Here is a 26,527-nt window from a genome sequence, read left to right as displayed (position 1 = left end):
CCTATGGACAGCTGGCTTCCTTTGGTCTGGGCTCGGTTTGTGTCCTCGGTGGTGGCTCTCTTTGGCTTCCTCGTTCGGGCCTCAGGCTTTGCGCTTTCCTCCACTCCATTTGCTTACGCGGGTTCTGGGCTTGTTTGGCCTGGACGGGTCATTTGACCTGTTGGTGGTGCTCGCCTGGGTTCTTCTCCCTTGGTTTCTGCCGCTTTGGGTGTTGATTGTCCGTGGTGGCTGGGCTTTCCCAGTTCCTCCATACCCTTTGCGGGGCTCTCCGCTTCCTGTCCGGATTTTGTGACCTCTTCTTCTTTATCCCTGGCTCTGGGGTAGGTACTGGTACCTGCTGGCTTGGGGTTGCTCCCTGGAGGTGTTGTCATTGCCTCGGGGTCGTTTCGCCCGGCTCTTCTTTCCTTCTAGCCATTGGTGTGTTTCTGCCTATGGCCTTACCTCCCTGTACGCTCCTTTTCTTGGTGGCTCTCAGTTGTTCAGCTGGGTCGAGCCTGGTCATTGGCTGGCTTGGTGGCCTCCTGGGTCCTCGCTTCGGCAGCTCGTTCACTACACGTGAACCATTACAGGGACAGGTTGCTTGGCCCCTGCGCTGGGATGTCACACTCGTTCACCCAGCGTTCCCCATGCTGCTGGTGCTGTATGCTGCCTTGTGCATAGTGGCCCTGTGATTGGACTTCGCTTTCCTTTCTGGTGGCTTAGCCATGGACCTGGTTCCTTCTGATTTTCGGGCTCCTTGGGCGGCCTTGCGGGCTTTCCGCTGTTGGCTGCTTTGGTGGCCGGGTTGCTTCCGGGTTGTTTCCTGTGGCTACCGGGGGCTGTTTTGCCCTGTGCCTTTGCTGGTGTTGCGTTCCCTTCCGGGGTGTCTTTTGAGCCAATAGAGTCCATGGCCTGCCTGTTTTTCACTGTGTCGATGGTGTTTTGTTGGCATTCCGTTTTGCGGGTCGGAGGGGGTGCTGGGTTCCTTTCTGCGCTCTCCTCCGTTCTTGCGGCTCCTGCCGGTCTGATTGGCTGTGTCTGGTTCCTCGGCTTCTGCCTTCGGTTTCCTCAGTTGACCGCCGGCCTGGTGGGTTTTGTTTCCTTCTTTCCTCCGGTCACTGGACTTGGGGTGGTTTCTGTTCTCTCTGTGTGGTGGTCCAACGTGCTGTTTTGCTGTGTTTGCGTCAGACTGTGTCTTTTGGCTGCTGTGGCATCTTGTTGTCTCTGTGGTGGCGTTGCCCTCTTTCCTTCGATTCCAGAGCCTGGGGCGTTTGCTTCCCTCTCTCTTTTGACTGTCTGTCGGGCAGTCTTGGCAGTTTGGGCCAGCCGTCCTCTTGCTGTTGTGGTGCCGGTTTGTTTGTTGCTTTTGGCTCCATACGGTCTGGTTCCGTTCCTTCTCTGTCCTCCTTCAGTCATTGGTTCGGGTGGATTTTCTGGCAGCCCTTCGGGTCTCAGGGGTTTTGGGTTTTCGGCCCTCCCCTCCCGGTGTCTCTCTGTCCCGGGCTGGTTCTCCCTGCTCATGGTTGCCTGTCTCTTGGGTGTTTTCTTCGGCTCGTCTGTGTTTTTGGGTTTGCCCTGCTTCTTTGGCATCCCCTTCTGGTCCATTAGTTTCTTGTGAGTTTCCATGAAGCCGCTTGGCTTTAGTATGTGCTCACTTCGTTAATCAAGTGGCGAGGAAGACTTACAAGGAGATAATGCCCCGGTTACTTACCAGTAATCTTCCTTACTCCAAGTATAGTCTTCCTCGCTACATGAGTTCCCATCCCTCCCTCCCTGTGTTGCTATCGGCTTCATGTTTCTGCTTGGTAGTTCTCAGGCTGAGGGTTGGGCCGATCCTCCTCTTATAGAGGTCAGGGGTGATAGAGGTCGGCCATGTTGGGAAGGGATGGGAGGCATGGGAGGCTAACTTTTGCTTTGGAGGGTTCTGATGTGGAGCTGAAGCTCTCTTCGTTACTCATGTGGCGAGGAAGACTATACTCGGAGCAATGAAGATTACCGGTAAGTACTCTATATTAGATAGTACAGAGTAAGAGAGCTACTAGAAGGTATAATGTAGTAGTCAGCATACTGCATTAGATGGCACAGAGTGACAGATCTACTCCAAGGTATACAGTGCCAGTCAGTACACTGCATTGGACGGTGTAGAGTAGGAGAGCTACTAGAAGGTATACATTACTAGTCAGTACACTGCATTAGATGGTACAGAGTGGAGGAGCTACTAGAAGGTATACATTACTACTCAGTACACTGCAATAAATAGTACACAGCATGGAATGAAAATCTGGGACCTCCTGATTACTTGGATTCAAGGTCAGAGCGTGTCATGATAGAGTATGTGTATTTATTTTCCCGTGTGGTTTTTTCTGGCTGAATAATGGCGTTTATATTGTAAGAGGAAATCTGCACATGTCACTTTAGGAATTTTTTATGCGCGTCACACAAATTGCTCTGTAACAGGATTGTATCGGATTGACAGATCCGTGGGAGTTTATATGTATTTTAAATATGAAATGATGTCATCTATTGACCTACACTTGATTAATTATGTTTGATGCAATGATGTTTTACCTGTCTGAGGTGGGGGTCGGGGGGTCACGAGAGGGGGTGGATCGACAGGTATTTAAAATAAATTGAATTAAGATTATTTTTTAAAAAGAAGGTATAAAGTAAGAGTCACTACGCTGCATTGGATGATACAGAGTGACAGAGCTATTAGAAGGTATACAGTGCTACTCAGTACATTGTATTAGATGGTACAGACTGACAGACCTACCCAAAGGTGTAATGTATTAGTCAGTCCACTGAATCAGATGGCACAGAGTGACAGAGCTATTAGAAGGTATACTGTACTAATCAGCGCACTGCATTATATGGTGCAGAGTAAGAGAGGTACTAGAAGGTATACAGTACTAGTCAGTACCATCCATTAGATAGTTCCTAGGCATACTGTACTAGTCAGTACTCTATATTAGATGATACAGAGCAAGAGAGGTACTAGAAGGTATAAAGTACTAGTCAGTACACTGCATTCGATGACACAGAGTGACACAGCTACACCAAGGTATACTGTACTAGTCAATGGACTGCATTCAATGGTACATAGTAAGATGGCTACCCCAAAGTATTCTGTACTAGTCAGTACACTGTATTAGATGGCACAGAGTAACAGAGATACTCCAAGGTATACAGTATTAGTCAGTACACTGTATTAGATTGAACAGAGCAATCGGGCTACTAGACAGCATACTGTGCTAGCCGGTACACTGCATTAGATGGTACAGAGTGACAAAGCTACTCGAAGGTGCACTGTACCAGTTAGTACACTGTATTGGATGTTACAGTGTGACAGAGCCCCTCCATGGCATACTGTACTTGTCAGTACTCTATATTAGATGGCACAGAGTAACATAGCTACTAGAAGGTATACAGTACTAGGCAGTGCACTGTATTAGATGGTACAGAGTGACACAGCTAATCCAAAGTATACAATACTACTCGGTTGACTTCATTAGATGGTACAGAGTGACAGAGCTACTCCAAGGTATACAGTACTAGTCAGTACACTGCATTAGATGGTACAGAGTGACAGCACTACTAGAAGGTGTACTGAAGTAGTTAGTACACTGCATTGGATGGTACAGAGTTACTAGAAAATATACTGTACGAGTCAGTACATTGTATTAGATGACACAGAGTGGCAGATCTACTCCAAGGTATACAGTACTAGTCGGTACACCGCATTGGATGGTACAGTATGACAGAGCAACGAGATGGTATACTGTATAAGTAAGTACACTGCATTAGATGGTACAGAGTGGCAGAGCTACTAGAAGGTGTACTGTACTAGTAAGTATACTGAATTAGTTGGAATAGAGTGACCAAACTAGTCAAATGTATAATGTACTAGTCAGTACACTGTATTAGACGGTACAAAGTGACAGAGCTACTGAAAGGCATACAGTATAAGTCAGTAGACTGAATTCGATGGCATAGAATTACAGAGGTACTAGAAGGTATTCTGTACTTGTGAGTACACTGTATTAGATGGCACAGGGAATCAGAGCTTCTAGAAGGTATACCGCACTAGTCAATACACTGCATTAGATGGTACGGAGTGGCAGAGCTAGTCCAAGGTATACTGTACAAGTCAGTACACTGCATTAGATGGAACAGAGTGACAGAGCCGCTTGGAGGTATACTGTCCTGATCAGTACACGGCATTAGATGGTACGGAGTGTCAGAGCTACTCGAAGGTCTACTGTACTAGTAAGCACACTATATTAGATGGTACAGAGTGGTAGAGCTACCCCAAGGTATACTGTACTAGTCAGTACACTGCTTTAGATGGTACAGAGTAAATTAGCTACTTCAATGTATACTGTACTAGTGAGCACACAGTATCAGATGGTACAGAATGACAGAGCTACTAGAAGGTATACTGTGCTAGTTTAGTGGCCCAGGTAGACACCACCCTTTAGGGATGCTTCGATTGGTTGGTATTAGTAGAATTATTGAGTGTAGATACAGCTGTTATTCCAGGTGTAAGTCCGCAGCAGGTAAACTCATGCACAGATACCACTCTGCACATCTTGCTGGTGGTCCCCGTGTCTTTTAGAGTCCCACAGACTTTGCAGACACTGCCTTTGGCTTTAGCTGTCCACAGACGCCGCCTCCCTATTCCTACTAGACCTCAGCCAGGATTTGGGGGTCACAGTTAAGTTTCTGATCAGAAGTGCTGTGAACGAAAGACATTTGGTTGTGACGTGAAGGCCGGAGAGCCGAGGTCCATCTCTTGGGATGTCCAATCTCACGTCCATGTTCCCAGGGCCCCTGTCTAGCCTTAGGAATGTCTGAGAGGGAATAAACATTTCTACCTCAGGTCAGTGCAGCCGGAGAGAGGATCATTTTAATCTGATTCACTTCCAGCCGGGGCCGGTCCCAGGCCTGAGCTAAGCTCTAGTGAAGTCGAGACTACAGGGTTGTGTGGGAGGATTTTCACGTTTTCCCAATACATTTATTTAAAACTCCAAGTATTTGGGGAAATAAACCACCGCACATCGTTTGTGGGTCAGAAGGCTACAGTGGGAACAGAGCAAGATTACAATTTGGGTGTCTGATTATTTACAGACATATTTGAGACTAAGGTATCTTGTAGAAACACTACAGGGGCTGAGCCAGAATATCTTACTGAACTCCAACACCCTGTCAGAAGCCACAGTCCAAAGATTCCTATTTCCAGTTTTGTGTCAACACTAACTTGACAAAAAAATGAAGTTTCTGCCCAACTGGTATTCCAGGTGGTATTCCAGGTGACAGAATTACCACATGCAGTATTACCACATGCAGTATAGCCATGTGCAGCATAACCACATGCAGTATTACCACATGCAGGATTGCCACATGCAGTATAGCCACATCCAACATAACCACATGCAGTATTACCACATGCAGGATTACCACATGCAGGATTACCACATGCAGGATTACCACATGCAGTATAGCCATGTGCAGCATAACCACATGCAGTATTACCACATGCAGGATTGCCACATGCAGTATAGCCACATCCAACATAACCGCATGCAGTATTACCACATGCAGGATTTCCACATGCAGTATAGCCACATCCAACATAACCACATGCAGCATAGCCACATGCATTATTACCACATGCAGCATAGCCACATGCAGTATTACCACATGCAGGATTACCACATGCAGTATAACAGTATAACCACATACAGTAGTATGTGCAGCATAACCCCATGTAGTATTTCCACATACAGGATTACCACATGCAGTATTCCCACGTGCATGATTGCCATGTGCAGTATAACCACATGCGGTTCAAATCAACCAGATATTACTGGGGACACATTCCACTTTGGCTGAAATTACAGAAATTGTAGCAGGAAAACGACAAATAGTATTCAGGAATTATCTGCAGAAATCAGGGCAGCAGTACTCTACTGTTGTCTGGTGTTGTGTGTGTGCATGCATGGCATGAGTGCATATGTGCGTGATGCGACGGGCCTAACTGCAAGTGCAGAGTGAGAGTGTGGACTGTGAGGGAAGATCTCATGAATTGTGTGCATCCAATAGGTCAGTGTAGGTGCATGCGCTAGGTCAGTGTAGATGCATGCTCTAGGTCAGTGTAGGTGCATGCTCTAGGTCAGTGTAGGTGCATGGACTAGGTCAGTGTAGGTGCATGCTCTAGGTCAGTGTAGGTGCATGCACTAGGTCAGTGTAGGTGCATGCGCTAGGTCAGTGTAGGTGCATGCACTAGGTCAGTGTAGGTGCATGCTCTAGGTCAGTGTAGGTGTATGCACAGGTCAGTGTAGGTGCATGCTCTAGGTCAGTGTAGGTGCATGTGCTAGGTCACTGTAGGTGTATGCACTAGGTCAGTGTAGGTGCATGCACTAGGTCAGTGTACATGCATGCACTAGCTCAGTGTAGATGCATGTGTTAGGTCAGTGTAGTTGCATGAGCTGGGTCCGTGTAGATTAGGTTAGTGCGGGTGCACGTGCCAGGTCAGTTTAGATGCATGCGTTGGGTCCGTGTAGATGCATGCGCTAGGTCCCTGTTGGTGCTAAAACTCTGGGAAATAGAATGTTATGTGGTAAATACCACATTTTGAGGTAATTTCCCATTCAATAGAATACTGCAGTAACTGAGTTGCCCGCAGTTGTCAATCCCAGCAGTATCATTAATGTGAGGTGTGAAATTACAGCATCTGAATTTCCAATAAAGTTAGCATGAATGTCCAAGGGGAAGAATGATTTAAACAAAGGAAATGCGGCAGCACGTATACAGAATGGAGATAAGTAGAAATCTAGAAAAATCTGGAAAAGACAAAGTTTAGAGACACAAATCAAGTAACTGTACCCTGACGTGAGTGCACGTTACCATAAAACGCCATACAATACCATACCAGACCACACCATACCATATCGCCATCCCATTCAATCCATTACCACCATAACAAACTATCCCATACCACTATACCATATTATACAATGATCTCACCCTATAGTACACTATACCATACCATCATACCATTCCATAACATACCAGTCCACACCATCCCATCTGATCCCATTCCACCATAATATGCCATAACATACCATACATACCATACCATTCCGTAGCACACCACACAACATCACACCATAGCACACCACACTACACCACAACATACCATAGCATACCACACCACACCATAACATACCACATCATAGCATACCAAAACATACCACACCACAACATACCATAAAATACCACATCATAGCATACCACACCATACCATAGCACACCACACCATACCACACCATACCGTAGCACACAACACCATACCATTGCACAGCACACCATACCACACCATACCATAACATGCCACAACATACCATAGCCCACCACACCATACCATAGCACACCACGCCACACCGTACCATAGCCCACCACACCATACCATAGCACACCACACCATACCATACCACACCGTAGCACACCATACCATAGCACACCACACCATACCATAGCACACCACACCATAACACACCATACCATAGCCCACCACACCATCTCATAGCACACCACACCACACCATATCATACCATACCACACTACACCACACCATACCACACCATACCATAGCCTACCACACCATACCATAGCACACCACACCATACCACACCACACCATAGCACACAACACCATACCATACCACACCACACCACACCATACCATACCACACCTAGCGCTGGGACACTCCCGGGTAGCCATGCGCTTTACAAATGCCCTTTCATTCATTCATTCATTCATTCATTCATTCATTCATTCATACCATAGCACACCACACCACACCATACCATACCACACCACACCATACCATACCACACCATACCATATTCATAAACAGTAATATTCAGAGCTAATCATCGCAATGGTATTTACCTTTATAACTCTTCACCACCACCTCTGGTTTCTGAATCTTCACATTATTACACCTGTAATAACACACACAGCATCTTTGTATTTAAGAGCAATGACAGCTACAGGAACAAAGGATGAACATCACATAGGACCTGTATTTGAAATACGATTCAGTATTAGGAGCAGCGCCTGCGGACTAGAGCTCAGTGTGAGTTACTGTTCATACACAACAGTCAAAGCTCTAACGATATCCAAAAGTACCTTTAACATCTTATGACAGGATGTGGGTGTTCTAAGGCAGATAGCTCAGTGAGACCAGCGCGCTTCATGTGATGCCACGGAGTGCCACAGCGTGGGTCTCAAGGAGTGGCCGTTAGCTCAATGAGAGGGGGGCAGAGACAGGTTACATCTGCTTCTGGTGGGGTCTTGTGTATATACTTAATAAATACCTTCCTACCTGAGGTCCACGTGAATTCCTGACAGCGCCCACAACACAACATTGTCACATCCAATCCCTGCCGGTGTAAACCTTGTCACCATTCTCTACAGCTAAGATATTGGAGAGAGGAAGATTTGAACCCAGACCGCTTAGTAATGAAAAAGTGGTTGCAAAACAAAAACTCCCACGTCGTACAGAACAGCAGATTTTAGGCTGTAGGGGAAGGATCACAGAGGGAGAGATAGGGGACATGTTAGGAGGCTCAGTAAAGGGACAGCAGCGGGCCCAGAGGGGATCACAGAGGGAGAGATAAGGGGACAGGTTAGGAGGCTCAGTAAAGGGAAAGCAGCAGGTCCAGAGGGGATCACAAACGGAGAGATAAGGGAACAGGTTCGGAGGCTCAGTAAAGGGACAGCAGCGGGCCCAGACGGGATCATAGAGGGGGGATAAGGGAACAGGTTCAGAGGCTCAGTAAAGGGAAAGCAGCAGAGCCAGACGGGATCACACACGGAGAGATAAGGGAACAGGTTCGGAGGCTCAGTAAAGGGAAAGCAGCAGGCCCAGAGGGGATCACAGAGGGAGAGATAATGGAACAGGTTAGGAGGCCCAGTAAAGGGAAAGCAGCAGGCGCAGACGGGATCACAGAGGGAGAGATAAGGGGACAAGTTAGGAGGCTCAGTAAAGGGAAAGCAGCAGGCCCAGACGGGATCACAGAGAGGGGATAAGGAAACAGGTTAGGAGGCTCAGTAAAGGGAAAGCAGCGGGCCCAGGTGGGATCACAGAGGGAGAGATAAGGGAACAGGTTAGGAGGCTCAGAAGAGGGAAGGAGCAGGCCCAGGGGGGTCACAGAGGGAGAGATAAGGGAACAGGTTCGGAGGCTCAGTAAAGGGAAAGCAGCGGGCCCAGACGGGATCACAGAGGGAGAGATAAGGAAACAGGTTCGGAGGCTCAGTAAAAGGAAAGCAGCAGGCCCAGACGGGATCCCATCTGAATCCTCTTTCTGTTTCTGGGTATCTTATTTTGATGAGATCTCTCTGGAAGGCTGTTAAATTCCACCTTCCTGGTATGAGGCACCTGTAGTTATGATCCTTAAGCCGGTTAAAGGTGCTAGGTTAGGAGATTCCTATAGACCAATATCTTAGTTGAACTGTGATTACAAAATGATTACAGGAATCTTGGCTAAGAGGTTGTCAGATGTCCTTCAAAAGTTGATCCATTTCGATCCATTTCGATCAAAAGTGGTTTGTGCCTGGAAGGAAGCTGTATAAATGAACCCATTGACTTATCGGTGCGAATGATATGGCCGAGGCCTTTAATCTCCTGTTGACAATCGCAAGAATCGATGCTGCTAAAGCATTTGATATGGTTGATTGGTTCTATCTTTGGGAGGTATTGCAGGATTATCGTTTCCGCAGCAATGTTACCGAAGTTGTGCAAATGCTATATAAGGTGCCGGTCGCTAAGATTTTGGATGGCAAACTTACAGCTTAATTTCAGATATCCAGGGGAACTACACAGCGGTGTCCTGTGTCACCAATTCTGTTCCGTGTATATATTGATCCCTTTTCCCAGATGAATCGGCAGGATTAGACCATTCTTCCCTTTGAAGCTGCAGGGTTACCAACCAGACTAGCACTGCATGCTGATGACATAGTTCTGTATGTGGAGAGGTGTAGCTCACTGGTTAGAGGCGGCAGACCCGTAAGCAGAGATTCGGCCAGGGACCTGGGTTCAATTCCTGATGCGGCAGGGTCATGGACCAGGGTCAAAATGGACTCGATAATTCTCGCCTCGGTACCTACTCTAACCAGGAACACACTCGGCAACTCTGGGCATTAAGCTTGCCTCATCTCTACAACGGCCCCCCACAGACGCCGGGGATGCCTGGTTTCACCTTGGAGATACCCAGAAAGGGACCATCTCACAGGGAAAGCCAGGACGGGTTCCCCAGCAGTCTTCAGTGCCGGGACACCTCCTTGTGAGGTAGCTGTTCGCGCTCTACAAAATTCTGTATTATTATTATTATTATGCATCGAAGCCAGAGCTCTCTGTTCCACAGCTTGAGACGCATGCCGGAGATTTTGGGAGTCTGTCAGGGTATCTAATCAATAAGGGAAAGACCGGGCTAGAGAGAAAGTAGGGCTTCAAACCAGAAATCAGATTAGGAACCATGGGAGCATCGTAACTCAGAGTTTGGAGGAAATATCTATAAAACTTAACTAGGGTATCCCACTGTCAATTAGGAAAAAATCGATGCTGATATGACAAATGATACGTTTATTTATGTGAACAAAATCACGTCCTTATTAACAAATTCACCCGATGTGAACACCGCATCAACCCGACTCGCATATACGTAGCCTGGCAAGCACTGAGACCGAGGCCCAAGGTTACTGATTGACAGGCCACAGGTGGGGTGGCACGTAGCCGGCAGACAAATGCATGGACGGGAAATCCGAGATCAATCCCACAGATTAGTGAAGAGACACTACAATTGTTAAGGGAGATTGGCCCCAAAGAAGTGCACATGGTTGGAGGGGGTACGCGCGCTCCAAAAACAGCATAAAGTCAGATGCCACATGAGTTAGGAACATAGAGCAAAGCAGAACACGGAACACGCAGTGATCACGTGCTCCCCGTGGGTATCTCCAGAAACATTTTATTGCCTATAATGAATTGTATAAAAGAACGCTACAGATTGATTGTAATTTGAGACATTCCTCAGACCCTGTGTCTGTAACTGTTCTCCCGGCCGCTATGTTTAATTAAACAAACTGTTCCTGTTTTGCCAAAGGTTTTTCAAAGGTTTTTCATGTTCAAACAACACCGTGATATAGATGCTCTCCTTACAAGATGGAGGGAAGATCTGCCCCTCGGTATCTATGGAGGGTGAACACCATTAAGAAGCTGGTTCTGCCGAAGGTGATCGTCTTGTTTACTTCCTTTCCCCAAAAAGCTTTTGCAGAAATTGCAAGGGAGGGTCATCAGCTTTATATGGGCATCGAGGGGAACTAGGATCGCACGAAAGAAGGAGGAGACTGAAGCAAGGGAGGGTCGGCAGCTTCATATGGGGATCCAGGGGAGCCAGGATCTCATGAAAGAAGCTCCGGAGGAGACTGAAGCAAGGGAGGGTCGGCAGCTTCATATGGGGATCCAGGGGAGCCAGGATCTCATGAAAGGAGCTCTGGAGGAGACTGAAGCAAGGGAGGGTCGGCAGCTTTATATGGGCATCCAAGGGAGCCAGGATCTCATGAAAGAAGCTCCGGAGGAGACTGAAGCAAGGGAGGGTCGGCAGCTTCATATGGGCATCCAAGGGAGCCAGGATCTCATGAAAGGAGCTCCGGAGGAGACTGAAGCAAGGGAGGGTCAGCAGCTTCATATGGGCATCCAGGGGACACAGTATCTCATGAAAGGAGCTCCGGAGGAGACTGAAGCAAGGAGGGTCAGCAGCTTCATATGGGCATCGAGGGGAGTCAGGATCTCATGAGAGAAGCTCTGGAGGAAACTGAAGTAAGGGGGGGTCAGCAGCTTCATATGGGCATCCAGGGGAGCCAGGATCTCATGAAAGAAGCTCCGGAGGAGACTGAAGCAAGGGAGGGTCGGCAGCTTTATATGGGCATCCAGGGAAGCCAGGATCTTATGAAAGGAGCTCGGGAGGAGGCCGAAGTAAGGGAGGGTCAGCAGCTTTATATGGGCATCCAGGGGAGCCAGGATCTCATGAGAGAAGCTCCAAAGGAGACTGAAGCAAGGGAGAGTCGGCAGCTTAATATGGGCATCGAGGGGAGCCAGGATCTCATGAAAGAAGCTCCGGAGGAGACTGAAGCAAGGGAGGGTTGGCAGCTTCATATGGGCATCGAGGGGAGCCAGGATCTCATGAAAGAAGCTCCGGAGGAGACTGAAGCAAGGGAGGGCCGGCAGCTGTATATGGGCATCCAGGCGAGCCAGGATCTCATGAAAGAAGCTTCGGAGGAGACTGAAGCATGGGAGGGTCGGCAGCTTCATATGGGCATCCAGGCGAGCCAGGATCTCATGAAAGAAGGAGGAGACTGAAGCAAGAGATGGTCGGCAGCTTTATATGGGCATCCAGGGGAGCCAGGATCTCATGAAAGAAGCTCCGGAGGAGACTGAAGCAAGGGAGGGTCGTTAGCTTTATATGGGCATCCAGGGGAGCCAGGATCTTATGAAAGAAGCTCCGGAGGAGACTGAAGCAAGGGAGGGTCGGCAGCTTTATATGGGCATCCAGGGGAGCCAGGATCTCATGAAAAAAGGTCTGGATGAGACTGAATCAAGGGGGGCTCGCTCTTCCGGGTTTTCAAGGCTATTGTTATTCTTTCCAGTTCAAGAATTCCTGGCTCCTGGCTGGAGAGCTAGATCATTCTCACATGGGTCAATTGTGTGGAGCTATGTTGAAGCATTTAAGCTTGAAAACGTTTTTTCTTTAAGTTTGGGGACCCAAAGTTTTTAAACAAGGTAGGTTAAAGGTACTCTTAACAACCCTGAGGGTGTGGGAATCCTTTAGGAGAATTCTCAGGATAGATTACAATGCGGACCTGGCACCAATTTGGGGCTCTCCTGGAACCCCCAAGTGACTTAAAGATAAACTTAGTTACCCTCTCCAGCATGGCAACCTTTCCACCTGGAGTGACATGACAAGCGCTCTCTAAGCTTGGCTTTCAAAATTTAAATGCCTGCAGCTTTGTTGTTAGTGGTCATCCCAAACGTAGTCAGAGGGGAGCGGTTCGGTGCAGGAGGATTTTCTCGGGTGGGTGAGTGTGTACTGCTTGATTTTCCTGGCCTTCTTGTGTTGTAGAGCGATCAATATGACTTCAGTCTCTTTCCATCCAAGTCTAAGGACTAGAGTAGTGAATAGGGCCTATCTATTAGACACTTTGACATAATCCCGTGCTCCTACCCATAGATCAGGGCCTACATACATAGCCTAGGGGATAGATTCGTTAGCATCGAGGATAACTTGCCCTATAGTGAGGGTATTTCATGGAGTCGTGCTGAATTCAGGCCTGGTAGGCCTCAGACAGGAGAGACTCCATCTTTCTTTCTGCTCCGGCAGCTTGGGACACTTCTAGAGGGAGGGCGATGTTTTAGTTATGAGGTGTTATTCGCTCGGAGAGAACCGGTTCAGGCCGGCCCTTATCGAAGGAGTGTATTTTTTCCCTGCCGAAGACACTACATCAGGCCGGCCGGCTGGGAACGTGTCCTTGGCACGGGGAGGTACAGGAATTTGGTGGGCGGCAGGTTTCGAGCTGGAAATTTCCATGAGAGAATGCACCTCTATATTAGTGAAAGTCTGAGTTAGATATGGGTACTTGCTTCTAGACCATAGGCGGCATCTGGCCGTTAGCAGAAAAGCTACTACTTATTCCAGGGAAGACAGATGACGAACTTGAATCTAAAGAGGAGAGAGTAGCCGATGAGGAAGAGGTTCCAGTGACTCTATTATACTTTACTTCTTGTTTTTATCCCACACCTTCTCCTGTTTGTACTTTTCTGTGGTGTGACTGATTACCTGACTACCAGTGTGAGTACCTTAGGGTATTAGGGAGTGGAACTGCTGATTGAGCCGCCCCCTGGGGTGAGATCTGACTGTTTTCTGCCCCTAAGATATAATACAAGTTTATACCCAATAGAGGGATTGTACACACACTGTAGTACAATTGAGACTGTTTTTGGGCGGGTGGGAGTAGCATTATGTGTGGGAGGACACTAGCTAAGTTGAAAGGTGTTTACTCGGGTGGTATAATGGGAGTCGCATATGGTTTGGGGTTATTATCGTTGTTGAAGCATCAGTTGTGTGTCTGAGGGTGGCGGGGGTTTGGGAATGGTGTGGAGAGGTGTGTCTGCAGAGGAGGAGAGCGAGGGGGGATGGGATGTTACAAGATGGGTGAAATTTTATATTTGCCACATGGAATGTGAGGGGTCTAAACTCCTTTGTGAAACAGTATAGTACACACATCTATCTTAGAAGGATTAGAGTTCATTTAGCTCTCCTCCGAGAGACACATATGTTGGAGACAGAAGCCCAGAAACTCCCCAAAAAATGGAGGGGACAGCTTTACTCATCCACTTTTTCATCCTATGCCAGAGAGGTATCCATATGGGTGGCTCGGGGCTCTTGTTTCAGCTGAGTGGCCGGGTTGCGGACGTGACAGAATGCTACATACTCATACACAACCTTTTGAATGGCCGGAATATCTGCTTGCTTAAAGCAGTGACAAGAGTGACTTTTTCAAGGCCCTAGAAATGGAATTATATACTCCATCCGTAAATTCACGGGACAACTATTGGTACATTGGTCCTTTTCATTGTATTCCGCTACACATGGAATCACTTCCCTCGTTTCACCTGGGTGACCAGTTTTCATTCTAAACTGGTCTACTTTTATATGTTGTTATTTGCACTTCCCTTTTTACTACTCAGGAGACTTTGCTCTCCTTACGGTGGACTGATTTTTACTTTTCTGCACAATCCTATATTTTCCTCAGCATGGTTGCATATACATGCAGTTTTATATATATTTTAAATAGATTCTGACAAGATCCTCTCTGTATCTAACGGACTACTTTTGGACATTGTCCTTACTACAGGGCGCTCAGGTATTCTATATTCTTATTAAATCTCACAACTAATATATATTCTTTCCTTGCATGCAAAAAGGAACACCAAATGCACATATTTCTTTGAATCTTAGAGAGCACAATGCATGCAAAATCTAGTTATTCACTTGCATTATAATATATACTGGCATTCCCTGTGGCCTCCATGGGTTCTCTTCTTTCGGTCAACATCACCAATCATGGGTACCGCTTTTTATGGCTTTGGGTGAGCCGACGCTACAATGCATTTTTACACAATATCCTCAGTGCGTTGTGACCGGCATATATAATTTCATGTCACTATTTTCCTTCGGCTCATCACTGCTATATGAGGTTGACACATATGAATTTTACGTAAAAGATTTCATGAGAGATGATGTTCCATTTCAATGTATGTATTTTGTCTGCAGCCTTGACAAAGCCCAATGGACGAAACATGGGTCGGCTGCTTTTGCTTGTATAGACGAGATATTGGCCGTTCCTGCTTGTATATAAACCAAACATTGTGGAAGCTACAAATGGAATAAGTTAACTTCACAAAAAAGGGCAAATAATTTGATGGACTTCACATTAGGACTACTTTCTTTATTAACCTCTTCAATGCCCGTGACGAGCTGGTCTCGTCATGGGCCGCGGTTGCGCTGTGCCCATGACGAGACCAGCTCGTCATAAACCCCGCCCGCTAATGAAACGGCCGGCACAGGGCGGGGAAAGGGGCGGGCACTGAAGGGGTTAAATGGCCTTTCTACGTGTGCTCTAGTACTTATTATTTGTATAATTGTTGCCAAGGACATTGTCCTAAGCAGGGGAACACCCTCGGTGGCAGGGTGTCTGCTGTACCATGGTGGCACCTCTACCCCACATGAAGATATATGTGTATGATCTAACATCCCTGACAATAGTGCTGAAAATTGGATCTGCAATTGTTGTGAGCAGAGCCACCATTTGTGTTTGTATAGTTAGGACATTAGGACTTCGTTTTTGCACAACTCTGATTTGAGTAACACGTAAAGAGATCTTTCCAGAATGTGCTTGCGTTTTCTGTGGGTTCAGGTTACTTTTCTTAGGACTTCAGTTAAACTTTAAAGATGCAAATAGATTTTGTGAAGACAGCAGCTCATTTTTGTTGCAATTATGTCAGGACTCACAGGAGTCTTCTGACAACTCGCAGGGATTTATGAAAATTTAAGAGTTTCCTGATGACACAGGGGAGTTTACTGAGAAATTAAGTTGTCAGGGGAGTCTGAGGACTTAAAGGTATTTTTCAGAATGTGGAGTGATGTTATGAGGGTCTGAATGTTTCCTAACACTTTGTGTGAGCTCAGTAGCGGTGTTTACACACTGCAGCAGTGAGACCTGCTCCTTACACACTGACAGGAGGATAATAAACCGGCCTTACCTGCTTAGGGTGCTTCTGACATCCTGAAAAATAGAGAAAGAAATACAGAGAAATCAGTTTCAACAGGAGATGTTAAAGTTATGGCAGTATTTTTAGGAGTGACACACTTCTATCTATGGTTAAAAAACAGTGACTGGGGTCACATGACACAGCACATTCTGGGGTATCGCATGACTAAGCACAGAATGAGGGATTCTGAATGAGGTCACATGATATAACAGAAACTGATCTTCGGAATGGTAATGACAGAGCACAGTGTAATTCTGAATGGGGTCACAAAACACAGCACATTCTGATATTCTGAATGGAGTCACCTGACACATTGTATGATGTTCGCAACAGGGTCACATGCATGGGCATCATTTAGGGATTGCCAGGGGTCGCAGCTGTGACTCCTGGTTTACCCCTGGCACTGCTTGTGCGACTTCTGGCTTGAGAGGAAGCAAAATGAGCACCGAAAACACAGTGGAAGCTCGCCTTTATGGGAGTCGTGCTCCGCCTTTGTTTTCAACCAATTTTATATTAAACTAATAGTGAATAATAGATTATTATTCACTGTTAGTGTAGTAAAAAACTGGGGCACGAGGATCTAGAATGAGAACTTCTGTAGCAGATGTCTAAAATAAAAAAATGCTTTTAAATGTATGTAGGGTACGTGCTTGGGGATCGGAGTGTGGTTGTGTGTTTGTGAGTGTGTTTGTACGTGTGAGCATGAGTGTTTGTAAGTAAAAGTGAGTGTCAGCGACCGGTAGTGTGTGAGAGCCACTAAAAGGTAGTGAGTGAGAATAAGTGAGAATGAGTGGCAGTGAGCATGAGAGTCAGAATGAGTGACAATAAGAGTGAGTGCACAAGTGAAAAAGTATGAGTGAGCAGGAGTTGGAGTGAGTGTGAATGAAGGAGAGAGAATGGGTGATACAGAGTGCGTGAGAATGACAATTAGAGCAATTAGTATGAGTAAGTATGTTGGACTCAGAGTAAAAATGAGTGAGAGTGAGGTAGACTGAGTGAGAATGAATGATTGAGTGTGGCTGAGTAAATGTGAGTGAGAATATGATGTAATGCTCGCTAGTCTGCCATTGGCCCTTACATACTGAAGGTACTTTGTGGCTTATAGAGGGACCCATAGAAAACTTCTACTGCTGGAACACTGGAGGCAATTGCTGGCATGGAGAGGCACCTGTGAAAACCACTGCTACTGGCACACTGGAGGCAATTGTAGGCATGGACAGGCACCTGTGAAAACTACTGCTACTAGCACACTGGAGGCAATTGTCGGCATGGACAGGCACCCGTGAAAACCACTGCTACGGGCACACTGGAGGCAATTGTAGGCATGGACAGGCACCTGTGAAAACCACTGCTACTAGCACACTGGAGGCAATTGTCGGCATGGACAGGCACCCGTGAAAACCACTGCTACGGGCACACTGGAGGCAATTGTAGGCATGGACAGGCACCTGTGAAAACCACTGCTACTAGCACACTGGAGGCAATTGTCGGCATGGGCAGGCACCTGTGAAAACCACTGCTACTGGCAGACGGCAGGCAATTGTAGGCATGGGCAGGCACCTTTGAAAACCACTGTGTGAGAAAGTGCCATCTTTCTTGCATGGTATGCCCCCACTTTTTGCTAAATTGCTGAATGTACTTTGACTGAGTGTACCCTGGACTCCTGCCCATCAGGTGCCCAGGGCCTATGTTCCTTCCTTAAAACACACAAACTCCAAATTGGCAAACCCTGGCCACATGTCAGCCCCTAGTAAATGGTACCCTAGGTACCCAGGGCCTTGTGACCTGGGAAGGCCTCTAAGGGCTGCAGCACTCATTGTGCCACTCTTTGAGGCCCTGTACCCTTACACACACACACTGCCTTTGCAGGATGAGTGTCTGGGTGCAGGACAAAATGAAGAGTCGACATGGCACACATCTCTGTGTGCCATGCCCATCACCTACACTGCCAAGGCATATGTCAGCCACCCCTCTGGCTGGGTGCCTTATGCCCATGGTGTGGGCACAGGAGCAGGAGCCCTGTGCCCCTACAGTATCCAGGTCCATTCCTGGGCACTGTAAGTGCAGTGCTGCCATTTAAGAGTACATGGTGCTGAGAGCTCGTCAAACACGAGCTCCACAGCACCATAATGGCAACACTGAAGACTGGGAAGTTTGGTATCAAACTTCTCAGCACATTAAACCCACACTGATGCCAGTGTGGGATTTAATGTACCAAGCACCCCAGGGGGCATCTGAGAGATGCCCCCTTACAACTAACCTACAATCCACGTATGCTCTGAGGCTGCCCAGGCTGCCACACAGCAGACACGTTGCTGGACCCCTGGGTGGGAGAGCCCCTGCTCTCCCGGGCCTGCAACAATGCACATCCTGGGTGAGGTGAAAAATCTCCTCCCCCAGGATGAGCAAAGGGAAGCTTCAAAGGCCTGCCGCCTCAGTGAGCTTCCCCAGGCCTCTGCAACCCCCCACTCTGGCGGGAAGCTTGGCCGGAAACCCCATACAAGGACAGGGGATGTGCCAGCCTGCCCACACCACCCCTCAGGTGGGGGAGGCGAGGTGAAGCACATCTCCGGGCTCTCGCCATCTTGAAGATGGGAGGCCCTACCCTATCAGGATTAGGCTACTGCCCCCCTCCCACAGGAGAGAGGCAGGATAGGGGGTGTACCCACCCCAGGACAAGGACCCATTCGTCCCTGGCCTTCAACTACCTGTAACGCCCCTAAATCTAGTATTTAGGGGCACCCTGAACCTTCCTTCCGCAGATTCCAGATTCCGAAACTACAAGAAGAGCGAGAAGAAAAAAAGACCTGCCCTGCAGCTGCGAAGGAGAGGGAGACACCAACTGCTTTGGCCCCAGCCCTACCGGCCTGTCGACCTCAAACCTGCTCCTGCTCCAAACCCGGCATCTCTTGTGGCCAGCAACCTCAGAAACCCCGGAGGACCTGGCTACCTTTGAACTCTGATCCCCTGGGACTCCCATGAGTAGAGGCTCTACTCAGAACCTACCTTTCACCCCTGGCAGCAGCCCGGAACCGCGATCCCAGCCCACTCTGCACCAGCCAAGCCTGGCCGGTGCCGGAGTGAACTAAACCCACGAGGACGACCCCACGGCGATTGTGACCCCGAGTCCGGCACCCAAGGACCCCCCTCGACAATCCTGAAGAAGCCTGCAGCCTCAGAACAGAGTGCCACCCCAACCGCGATCAACAGAGGGTAAGATTTTCCGACACCAAAAGGCACCCCTGCACCCGGAGCCCCACGGCCCTCTGTGCCCAATCCCTGGGTACCTACCTATCCTCCAACTACCCAACTTACCTCTCGAAGTGGTGGTGGCACCTGAAGAGTCCTCGTCCCCGAGCCTGCAGTCTTTTTCCAAACCGCAGATTTCCCATTGGAATCCATTGAGCGCCCAAAGGCTCAAAAGCCCTCTGCACCCAGCCGCCCGAGTGGCCCTGGCAGTGAAAACTCTACACTTTCTTACTTCCCCACTTGCCCTGAGTAAGTGACCAGGAGCCCAGCTCCCACAGCCGCGTGGTTTGCCAGACAGCAGCCACCAAACAAGGCCCCCCTATCCCTCATAGGATAACATTGGGCCTAACTCTCTCTGCACCCGGCCGTCCTGAAACCGCTGAGGGTGAACTGACCGTACCTACCTGACACTGGGGGACCCCTGAGTCTATGCCCAGAACCTCAACTCTGCCAGTCGAGTACTTACCCTTAAACCGCAAACTCTATTTTCCTCATAGGGTAACATTGACTGGGTTTTTCCTGAAAATTCTTTTAAGTGTGAACTTTTCAAATCTTCAAATATTCACCAAAAATCAGCCGAGTGACAAAAACGAATTTACTCACCTGCTCTTAGGTGAGCTCCCAGTGCTGGATCTTGGTGCCCAGCACTGACTCTGAGAAGTACCCACAACTATACTTACCGTTAACTCATTTTTCTTCCATAGGAAACCATTGACTGTTTTTCTGTGAAATTTCTTCTAAGTGTTGATTTCTGCAATTTCTAAATATTCTTCAAAAATCGTATACCTTCTGAAAACGTAATTACTTACCTGTTTTGGATAAATGTCCCAGTACTGAGTCTAGGCACCCAGTACTGGATTACAAAAGTAACGATAACCTACTGTACCTATAACCTGAATTTTCTTCCATAGGGAATCATTGATTGTTTGCTCTGAAATATTTAAGTGTTAACTTTTAAAATAGCTAAATATTAGTTAAAAATCATTACAGTACCAAAGTCGACTTTCATCAACTGATTCTGAGAACTGACCCAGGGCTGAATCTAGGATCCAGACCTGGAATTACAAAAGTAATCTAAAAAATAATCTGTTACAAATATCTTGAAATTATCATTGAGCTCAATGTATTGTGTTTAGAAATAGAGTTGCCTACTGCAACTACTTGTAACTGTTTACTGAAAAGTCTATTGCATATACAAAAGTATTTTTATGAAACATCTCCTATCGAGAAAGTATATTTTAATTCCAAGTGTTGGTTCTAAAATAAAACAAGCATATATTTTTTATATACAAACCATTGGCCTAGAGTTCAGTTATTGAGTGTGTGGAACCATTTGCTGACTGAGTGTGTACAACAAATGCTTTACACTGTTCTCTGGTATTGCCTTACTGCTCGACCAAGCTACCACTTTAGAGAGTAAGGTTATATCTAACTTTAACCTCTGTTAAACCCTTGGGGTCTGTGGACTCTGTACACCCTGTACCTATTAAGGAACAGTATATACAGAGCCACTTTCTCACACACTGCTACTGGCACACGGCAGGCAATTGTCGGCATGGGCAGGCACCTGTGAAAACCACTGCTACTGCCACACTGGAGGCAATTGTCGGCATGGGCAGGCACCTGTGAAAACCACTGCTACTGGCACACTGGAGGCAATTGTCGGCATGGGCAGGCACCTGTGAAAACCACTGCTACTGGCACACTGGAGGCAATTGTTGGCATGGGCAGGCACCTGTGAAAACCACTGCTACTGGAACACTGGAGGCAATTGTTGGCATGAGAAGCACCCGTGAAAACCACTGCTACTGGCACACTGGAGGCAATTGTCGGCATGGACAGGCACCTGTGACAACCACTGCTACTGCCACACTGGAGGCAATTGTCGGCACGGACAGGCACCTGTGAAAACCACTGCTACTGGCACACTGGAGGCAATTGTCGGCATGGGCAGGCACCTGTGAAAACCACTGCCACTGGCACACTGGAGGCAATTGTTGGAATGGGCAGGCACCTGTGAAAACCACTGCTACTGGCACACTGGAGGCAATTGTCGGCATGGGCAGGCACCTGTGAAAACCACTGCTACTGGCACACTGGAGGCAATTGTTGGCATGGGCAGGCACCTGTGAAAACCACTGCGACTGGCACACTGGAGGCAATTGTCGGCATGGGCAGGCACCTGTGAAAACCACTGCTACTGGCACACTGGAGGCAATTGTCGGCATGGGCAGGCACCTGTGAAAACCACTGCTACTGGCACACTGGAGGCAATTGTCGGAATGGGCAGGCACCTGTGAAAACCACTGCTACTGGCACACTGGAGGCAATTGTCGGCATGGGCAGGCACCTGTGGAAACCACCGCTACTGGCACACTGGAGGCAATTGTCGGCATGGGCAGGCACCTGTGAAAACCACTGCCACTGGAACACTGGAGGCAATTGTTGGCATGGGCAGGCACCTGTGAAAACCACTGCTACTGGCACACTGGAGGCAATTGTCGGCATGGGCAGGCACCTGTGAAAACCACTGCTACTGGCACACTGGAGGCAATTGTAGGCATGGACAGGCACCTGTGAAAACCACTGCTACTGCCACACTGGAGGCAATTGTCGGCATGGGCAGGCACCTGTGAAAACCACTGCTACTGGCACACTGGAGGCAACTGTAGGCATGGACAGGCACCTGTGAAAACCACTGCTACTGGCACACGGCAGGCAATTGTAGGCATGGACAGGCACCTGTGGAAACCACCGCTACTGGCACACTGGAGGCAATTGTCGGCATGGGCAGGCACCTGTGAAAACCACTGCTACTGGAACACTGGAGGCAATTGTCGGCATGGGCAGGCGCCTGTGAAAACCACTGCTACTGGGACACGGCAGGCAATGTTTGGCATGGGCAGGCACCTGTGGAAACCACCGCTACTGGCACACTGGAGGCAATTGTCGGCATGGGCAGGCACCTGTGAAAACCACTGCTACTGGCACACAGTAGGCAATTGTTGGCATAGGGAGTAACTATGACAAAATACTGGCACTAGCTCATTGGAGATGTTTCTTGGCATAAGGGAGGAAAACCATGACATACGGGGGCAACAATCACAAAATTCTAGTCCTGATGTACTAGACGTAATTCTGCCTAGCGGCGGTTTATCTATGGGGGCATTGCCGCCCTGTATTTGCTGCCCCCCTGGACCCTAATATGCAATTATTGTTTATATTACTGGCCACGGTGCTTATATTACAGCCGCGGGCCGGCTGCACATTGCAAGCAGCAGACTTCCCATTTATGAGTGGGCGGGGGGCGTGGCATCATTATAGACAGCACCGGAAGAGTGTCTGGGTCTAAAGATGTGCAAGTGCGCATGTGAGGGTGAATGGGTGTCTTCCTACGACTAACCCGACATGTGGACATAAGGCCTCTCCTACCCGCACAACGTTAGGGAGCCAGGGATCATATCCGCAGCCTCCCTGGCCTCCTAAGGAGCGCTGACTTTGCCTGCTACAGCCAATCCCGACGCTGCTCTTATGCTGTGAAGCAGCTTCTTGATTGGCTCAAGAGGCGAAGTGTAGGCCTAGTCTTGGGGGCAGCAGGTTTTGCTTTACAGAAGGGCATGGCCAATCACAGCATGGCTTTATTATGGAGCCACGCAGTGATGGGTCATTTTCTATCCCTTGCTGCCTTCCCTTCAGTCGCTCTACTGTAAGTAACGGTTATGGTGATAAACTATTTTACAGGATTCATGTTTTCTTAAGATGTTTTACAAGACAGAAAATTAACCTGATAAACGGACATAAGAGATACCTGAGAAGATGTTCAGAATATGGTAAAAAACATAATGAAAACGGGCCATGAAATTACAGGGTGTAGAGAGCTAAACAAAAGAGGAGTGAAAAATAAAATCACAAGGGGAAGCCAGATGAGTGAGGCACAAAAATATACTTTTTCTGATTGGTAAAATGTAGACTTCATCATTTAAGTGAACCATGCAGCCTCGGAGACGATCTGAGATGGCCAAGAGGCACTAAAACGGTAATACAGTACGAGTTCAGGATGGTAAAATTTCAGAATAATAAGCAAGCGTCCCGTGGCCGTATGTTGGCTAATGGTTAATGAAATTACTGTCTAGAATTATGGGGGAGAAAATCAACAAACATTTGAAGCAGGGGTCTGCAACCAGGTAGCTTGCCAACATCCTGTCCGTAGCTCGCAGCCTGACCCCCACTTTTGTAGCCTGTCATTGCAATTTTGTTTATTTTTAGGCTTTTTGGACTCTTATCCATTCCTGCCCGCTGTCGCACACACCATCTGATCCCATTGGCCACTAAGCTTTGCTAGGGGAGGGGTGGAGCAGAGCGAGTGACGTCAGACTGCCCACTGACAGAGACTGGTGTGCTTCCAGTCCATGTTGGACGCTTCCCATTGGCTGATATACAAGGCGGGATACGCAGTCATGGATGTGTGTGCACTGCCTCTGCCAACCCCTGCATGCAGCGGCTCTGTCTGCACCTCTTGAATAATGTTGCTTTGCTAGTGCGGCGCCTGTGGATGTGAAGCTTTCTCTGGAAACAGAAGTGCATTAGCTTCTTTGCTAGTGCGGCGCCAGTGGATGTGAAGCTTTCTCTGGAAACAGAAGTGCATCAGCTGCATCGCTAGTGCGGCGCCTGTGGATTTGAAGCTTTCTCTAGAAACAGAAGTGCATCAGCTGCATTGCTAGTGCGGCACCTGTGGATGTGAAGCTTTCTCTAGAAACAGAAGTGCATCAGCTGCTTTGCTAGTGCGGCGCCTTTGGATTTGAAGCTTTCTCTAGAAACAGAAGTGCATCAGCTGCATTGCTAGTGCGGCACCTGTGGATGTGAAGCTTTCTCTAGAAACAGAAGTGCATCAGCTGCTTTGCTAGTGCGGCGCCTGAGGGTGTGAAGCTTTCTCTAGAAATAGAAGTGCATCAGCTGCTTTGCTAGTGCGGCACCTGTGGATGTGAAGCTTTCTCTAGAAACAGAAGTGCATCAGTCGCTTTACTAGTGCGGCGCCTGTGGATGTGAAGCTTTCTCTAGAAACAGAAGTGCATCAGCTTCTTTGCTAGTGCGGCGCCTGTGGATGTGAAGCTTTCTCTAGAAACAGAAGTGCATCAGCTTCTTTGCTAGTGCGGCGCCAGTGGATGTGAAGCTTTCTCTGGAAACAGAAGTGCATCAGCTGCTTTGCTAGTGCGGCGCCTGTGGATGTGAAGCTTTCTCTAGAAACAGAAGTGCATCAGCTGCTTTGCTAGTGCAGCGCCTGTGGATGTGAAGCTTTCTCTAGAAACAGAAGTGCAGCAGCTGCATTGCTAGTGCGGCGCGTGTGGATGTGAAGCTTTCTCTAGAAACAGAAGTGCATCAGCTGCTTTGCTAGTGTGGCGCCTGAGGGTGTGAAGCTTTCTCTAGAAACAGAAGTGCATCAGCTGCTTTGCTAGTGCGGCGCCTGTGGATGTGAAGCTTTCTCTAGAAACAGAAGTGCATCAGCTGCATTGATAGTGCTGCGCCTGTGGATGTGAAGCTTTCTCTAGAAATACAAGTGCATCAGCTGCTTTGCTAGTGCGGCGCCTGTGGATGTGAAGCTTTCTCTAGAAACAGAAGTGCATCCGCTGCTTTGCAAGTGCGGCGCCTGTGGATGTGAAGCTTTCTCTAGAAACAGAAGTGCATCAGCTGCTGTGCTAGTGCGGCGCCTGTGGATGTGAAGCTTTCTCTAGAAACAGAGGTGCATCAGCTGCTTTGCTAGTGCGGCGCCTGTGGATGAGAAGCTTTCTCTAGAAACAGAAGTGCATCAGCTGCATTGCTAGTGCGGCGCCTGTGGATGTGAAGCTTTCTCTAGAAACAGAAGTGCATCAGCTGCTTTGCTAGTGCGGCGCCTGAGGGTGTGAAGCTTTCTCTAGAAACAGAAGTGCATCAGCTGCTTTGCTAGTGCGGCACCTGTGAGTGTGAAGCTTTCTCTAGAAACAGAAGTGCATCAGCTGCTTTGCTAGTGCGGCGCCTGTGGATGAGAAGCTTTCTCTAGAAACAGAAGTGCACCAGCTGCTTTGCTAGTGCGGCGCCTGTGGATGTGAAGCTTTCTCTAGAAACAGAAGTGCATCAGCTGCTTTGCTAGTGCGGCGCCTGTGGATGTGAAGCTTTCTCTAGAAACAGAAGTGCATCAGCTGCTTTGCTAGTGCGGCGCCTGAGGGTGTGAAGCTTTCTCTGGAAACAGAAGTGCATCAGCTGCTTTGCTAGTGCAGCACCTGTGGATGTGAAGCTTTCTCTAGAAACAGAAGTGCATCAGCTGCTTTGCTAGTGCGGCGCCTGTGGATGTGAAGCTTTCTCTAGAAACAGAGGTGCATCAGCTGCTTTGCTAGTGCGGCGCCTGTGGATGAGAAGCTTTCTCTAGAAACAGAAGTGCATCAGCTGCATTGCTAGTGCGGCGCGTGTGGATGTGAAGCTTTCTCTAGAAACAGAAGTGCATCAGCTGCTTTGCTAGTGTGGCGCCTGAGGGTGTGAAGCTTTCTCTAGAAACAGAAGTGCATCAGCTGCTTTGCTAGTGCGGCACCTGTGAGTGTGAAGCTTTCTCTAGAAACAGAAGTGCATCAGCTGCTTTGCTAGTGCGGCACCTGTGGATGTGAAGCTTTCTCTGGAAACAGAAGTGCATCAGCTGCTTTGCTAGTGCGGCGCCTGTGGATGTGAAGCTTTCTCTAGAAACAGAAGTGCATCAGCTGCTTTGCTAGTGTGACGCCTGTGGATGTGAAGCTTTCTCTAGAAACAGAAGTGCATCAGCTGGTTTGCTAGTGCGGCGCCTGAGGGTGTAAAGCTTTCTCTGGAAACAGAAGTGCATCAGCTGCTTTGCTAGTGCGGCACCTGTGGATGAGAAGCTTTCTCTAGAAACAGAAGTGCATCAGCTGC

The 26,527-nt window shown here is 48.2% G+C and overlaps 1 protein-coding gene across 1 annotated transcript in view; it reads right to left on the bottom strand.

The window, feature by feature from the left end:
- LOC146869141 (E3 ubiquitin-protein ligase TRIM39-like) overlaps positions 1–26,527 on the bottom strand; it is a 72,732-nt gene that overhangs the window by 21,650 nt on the left and 24,555 nt on the right. The window contains exons 4-5 of the mRNA XM_085633076.1: positions 16,361–16,383; positions 7,933–7,985 (exon numbers count right to left, since the gene is read on the bottom strand). Coding sequence (XP_085489202.1) covers positions 7,933–7,985; positions 16,361–16,383 — 76 coding nt within the window. The remainder of the gene's footprint in view (positions 1–7,932; positions 7,986–16,360; positions 16,384–26,527) is intronic.

This window comes from Triturus cristatus, chromosome 1_1 (assembly GCF_964204655.1).
Source record: "Triturus cristatus chromosome 1_1, aTriCri1.1, whole genome shotgun sequence".
Classification (NCBI taxonomy): Eukaryota; Metazoa; Chordata; class Amphibia; order Caudata; family Salamandridae; genus Triturus; species Triturus cristatus.
Note: the sequence above shows the minus strand (reverse complement) of the source record. Positions and strands in the feature narration are given on the sequence as shown.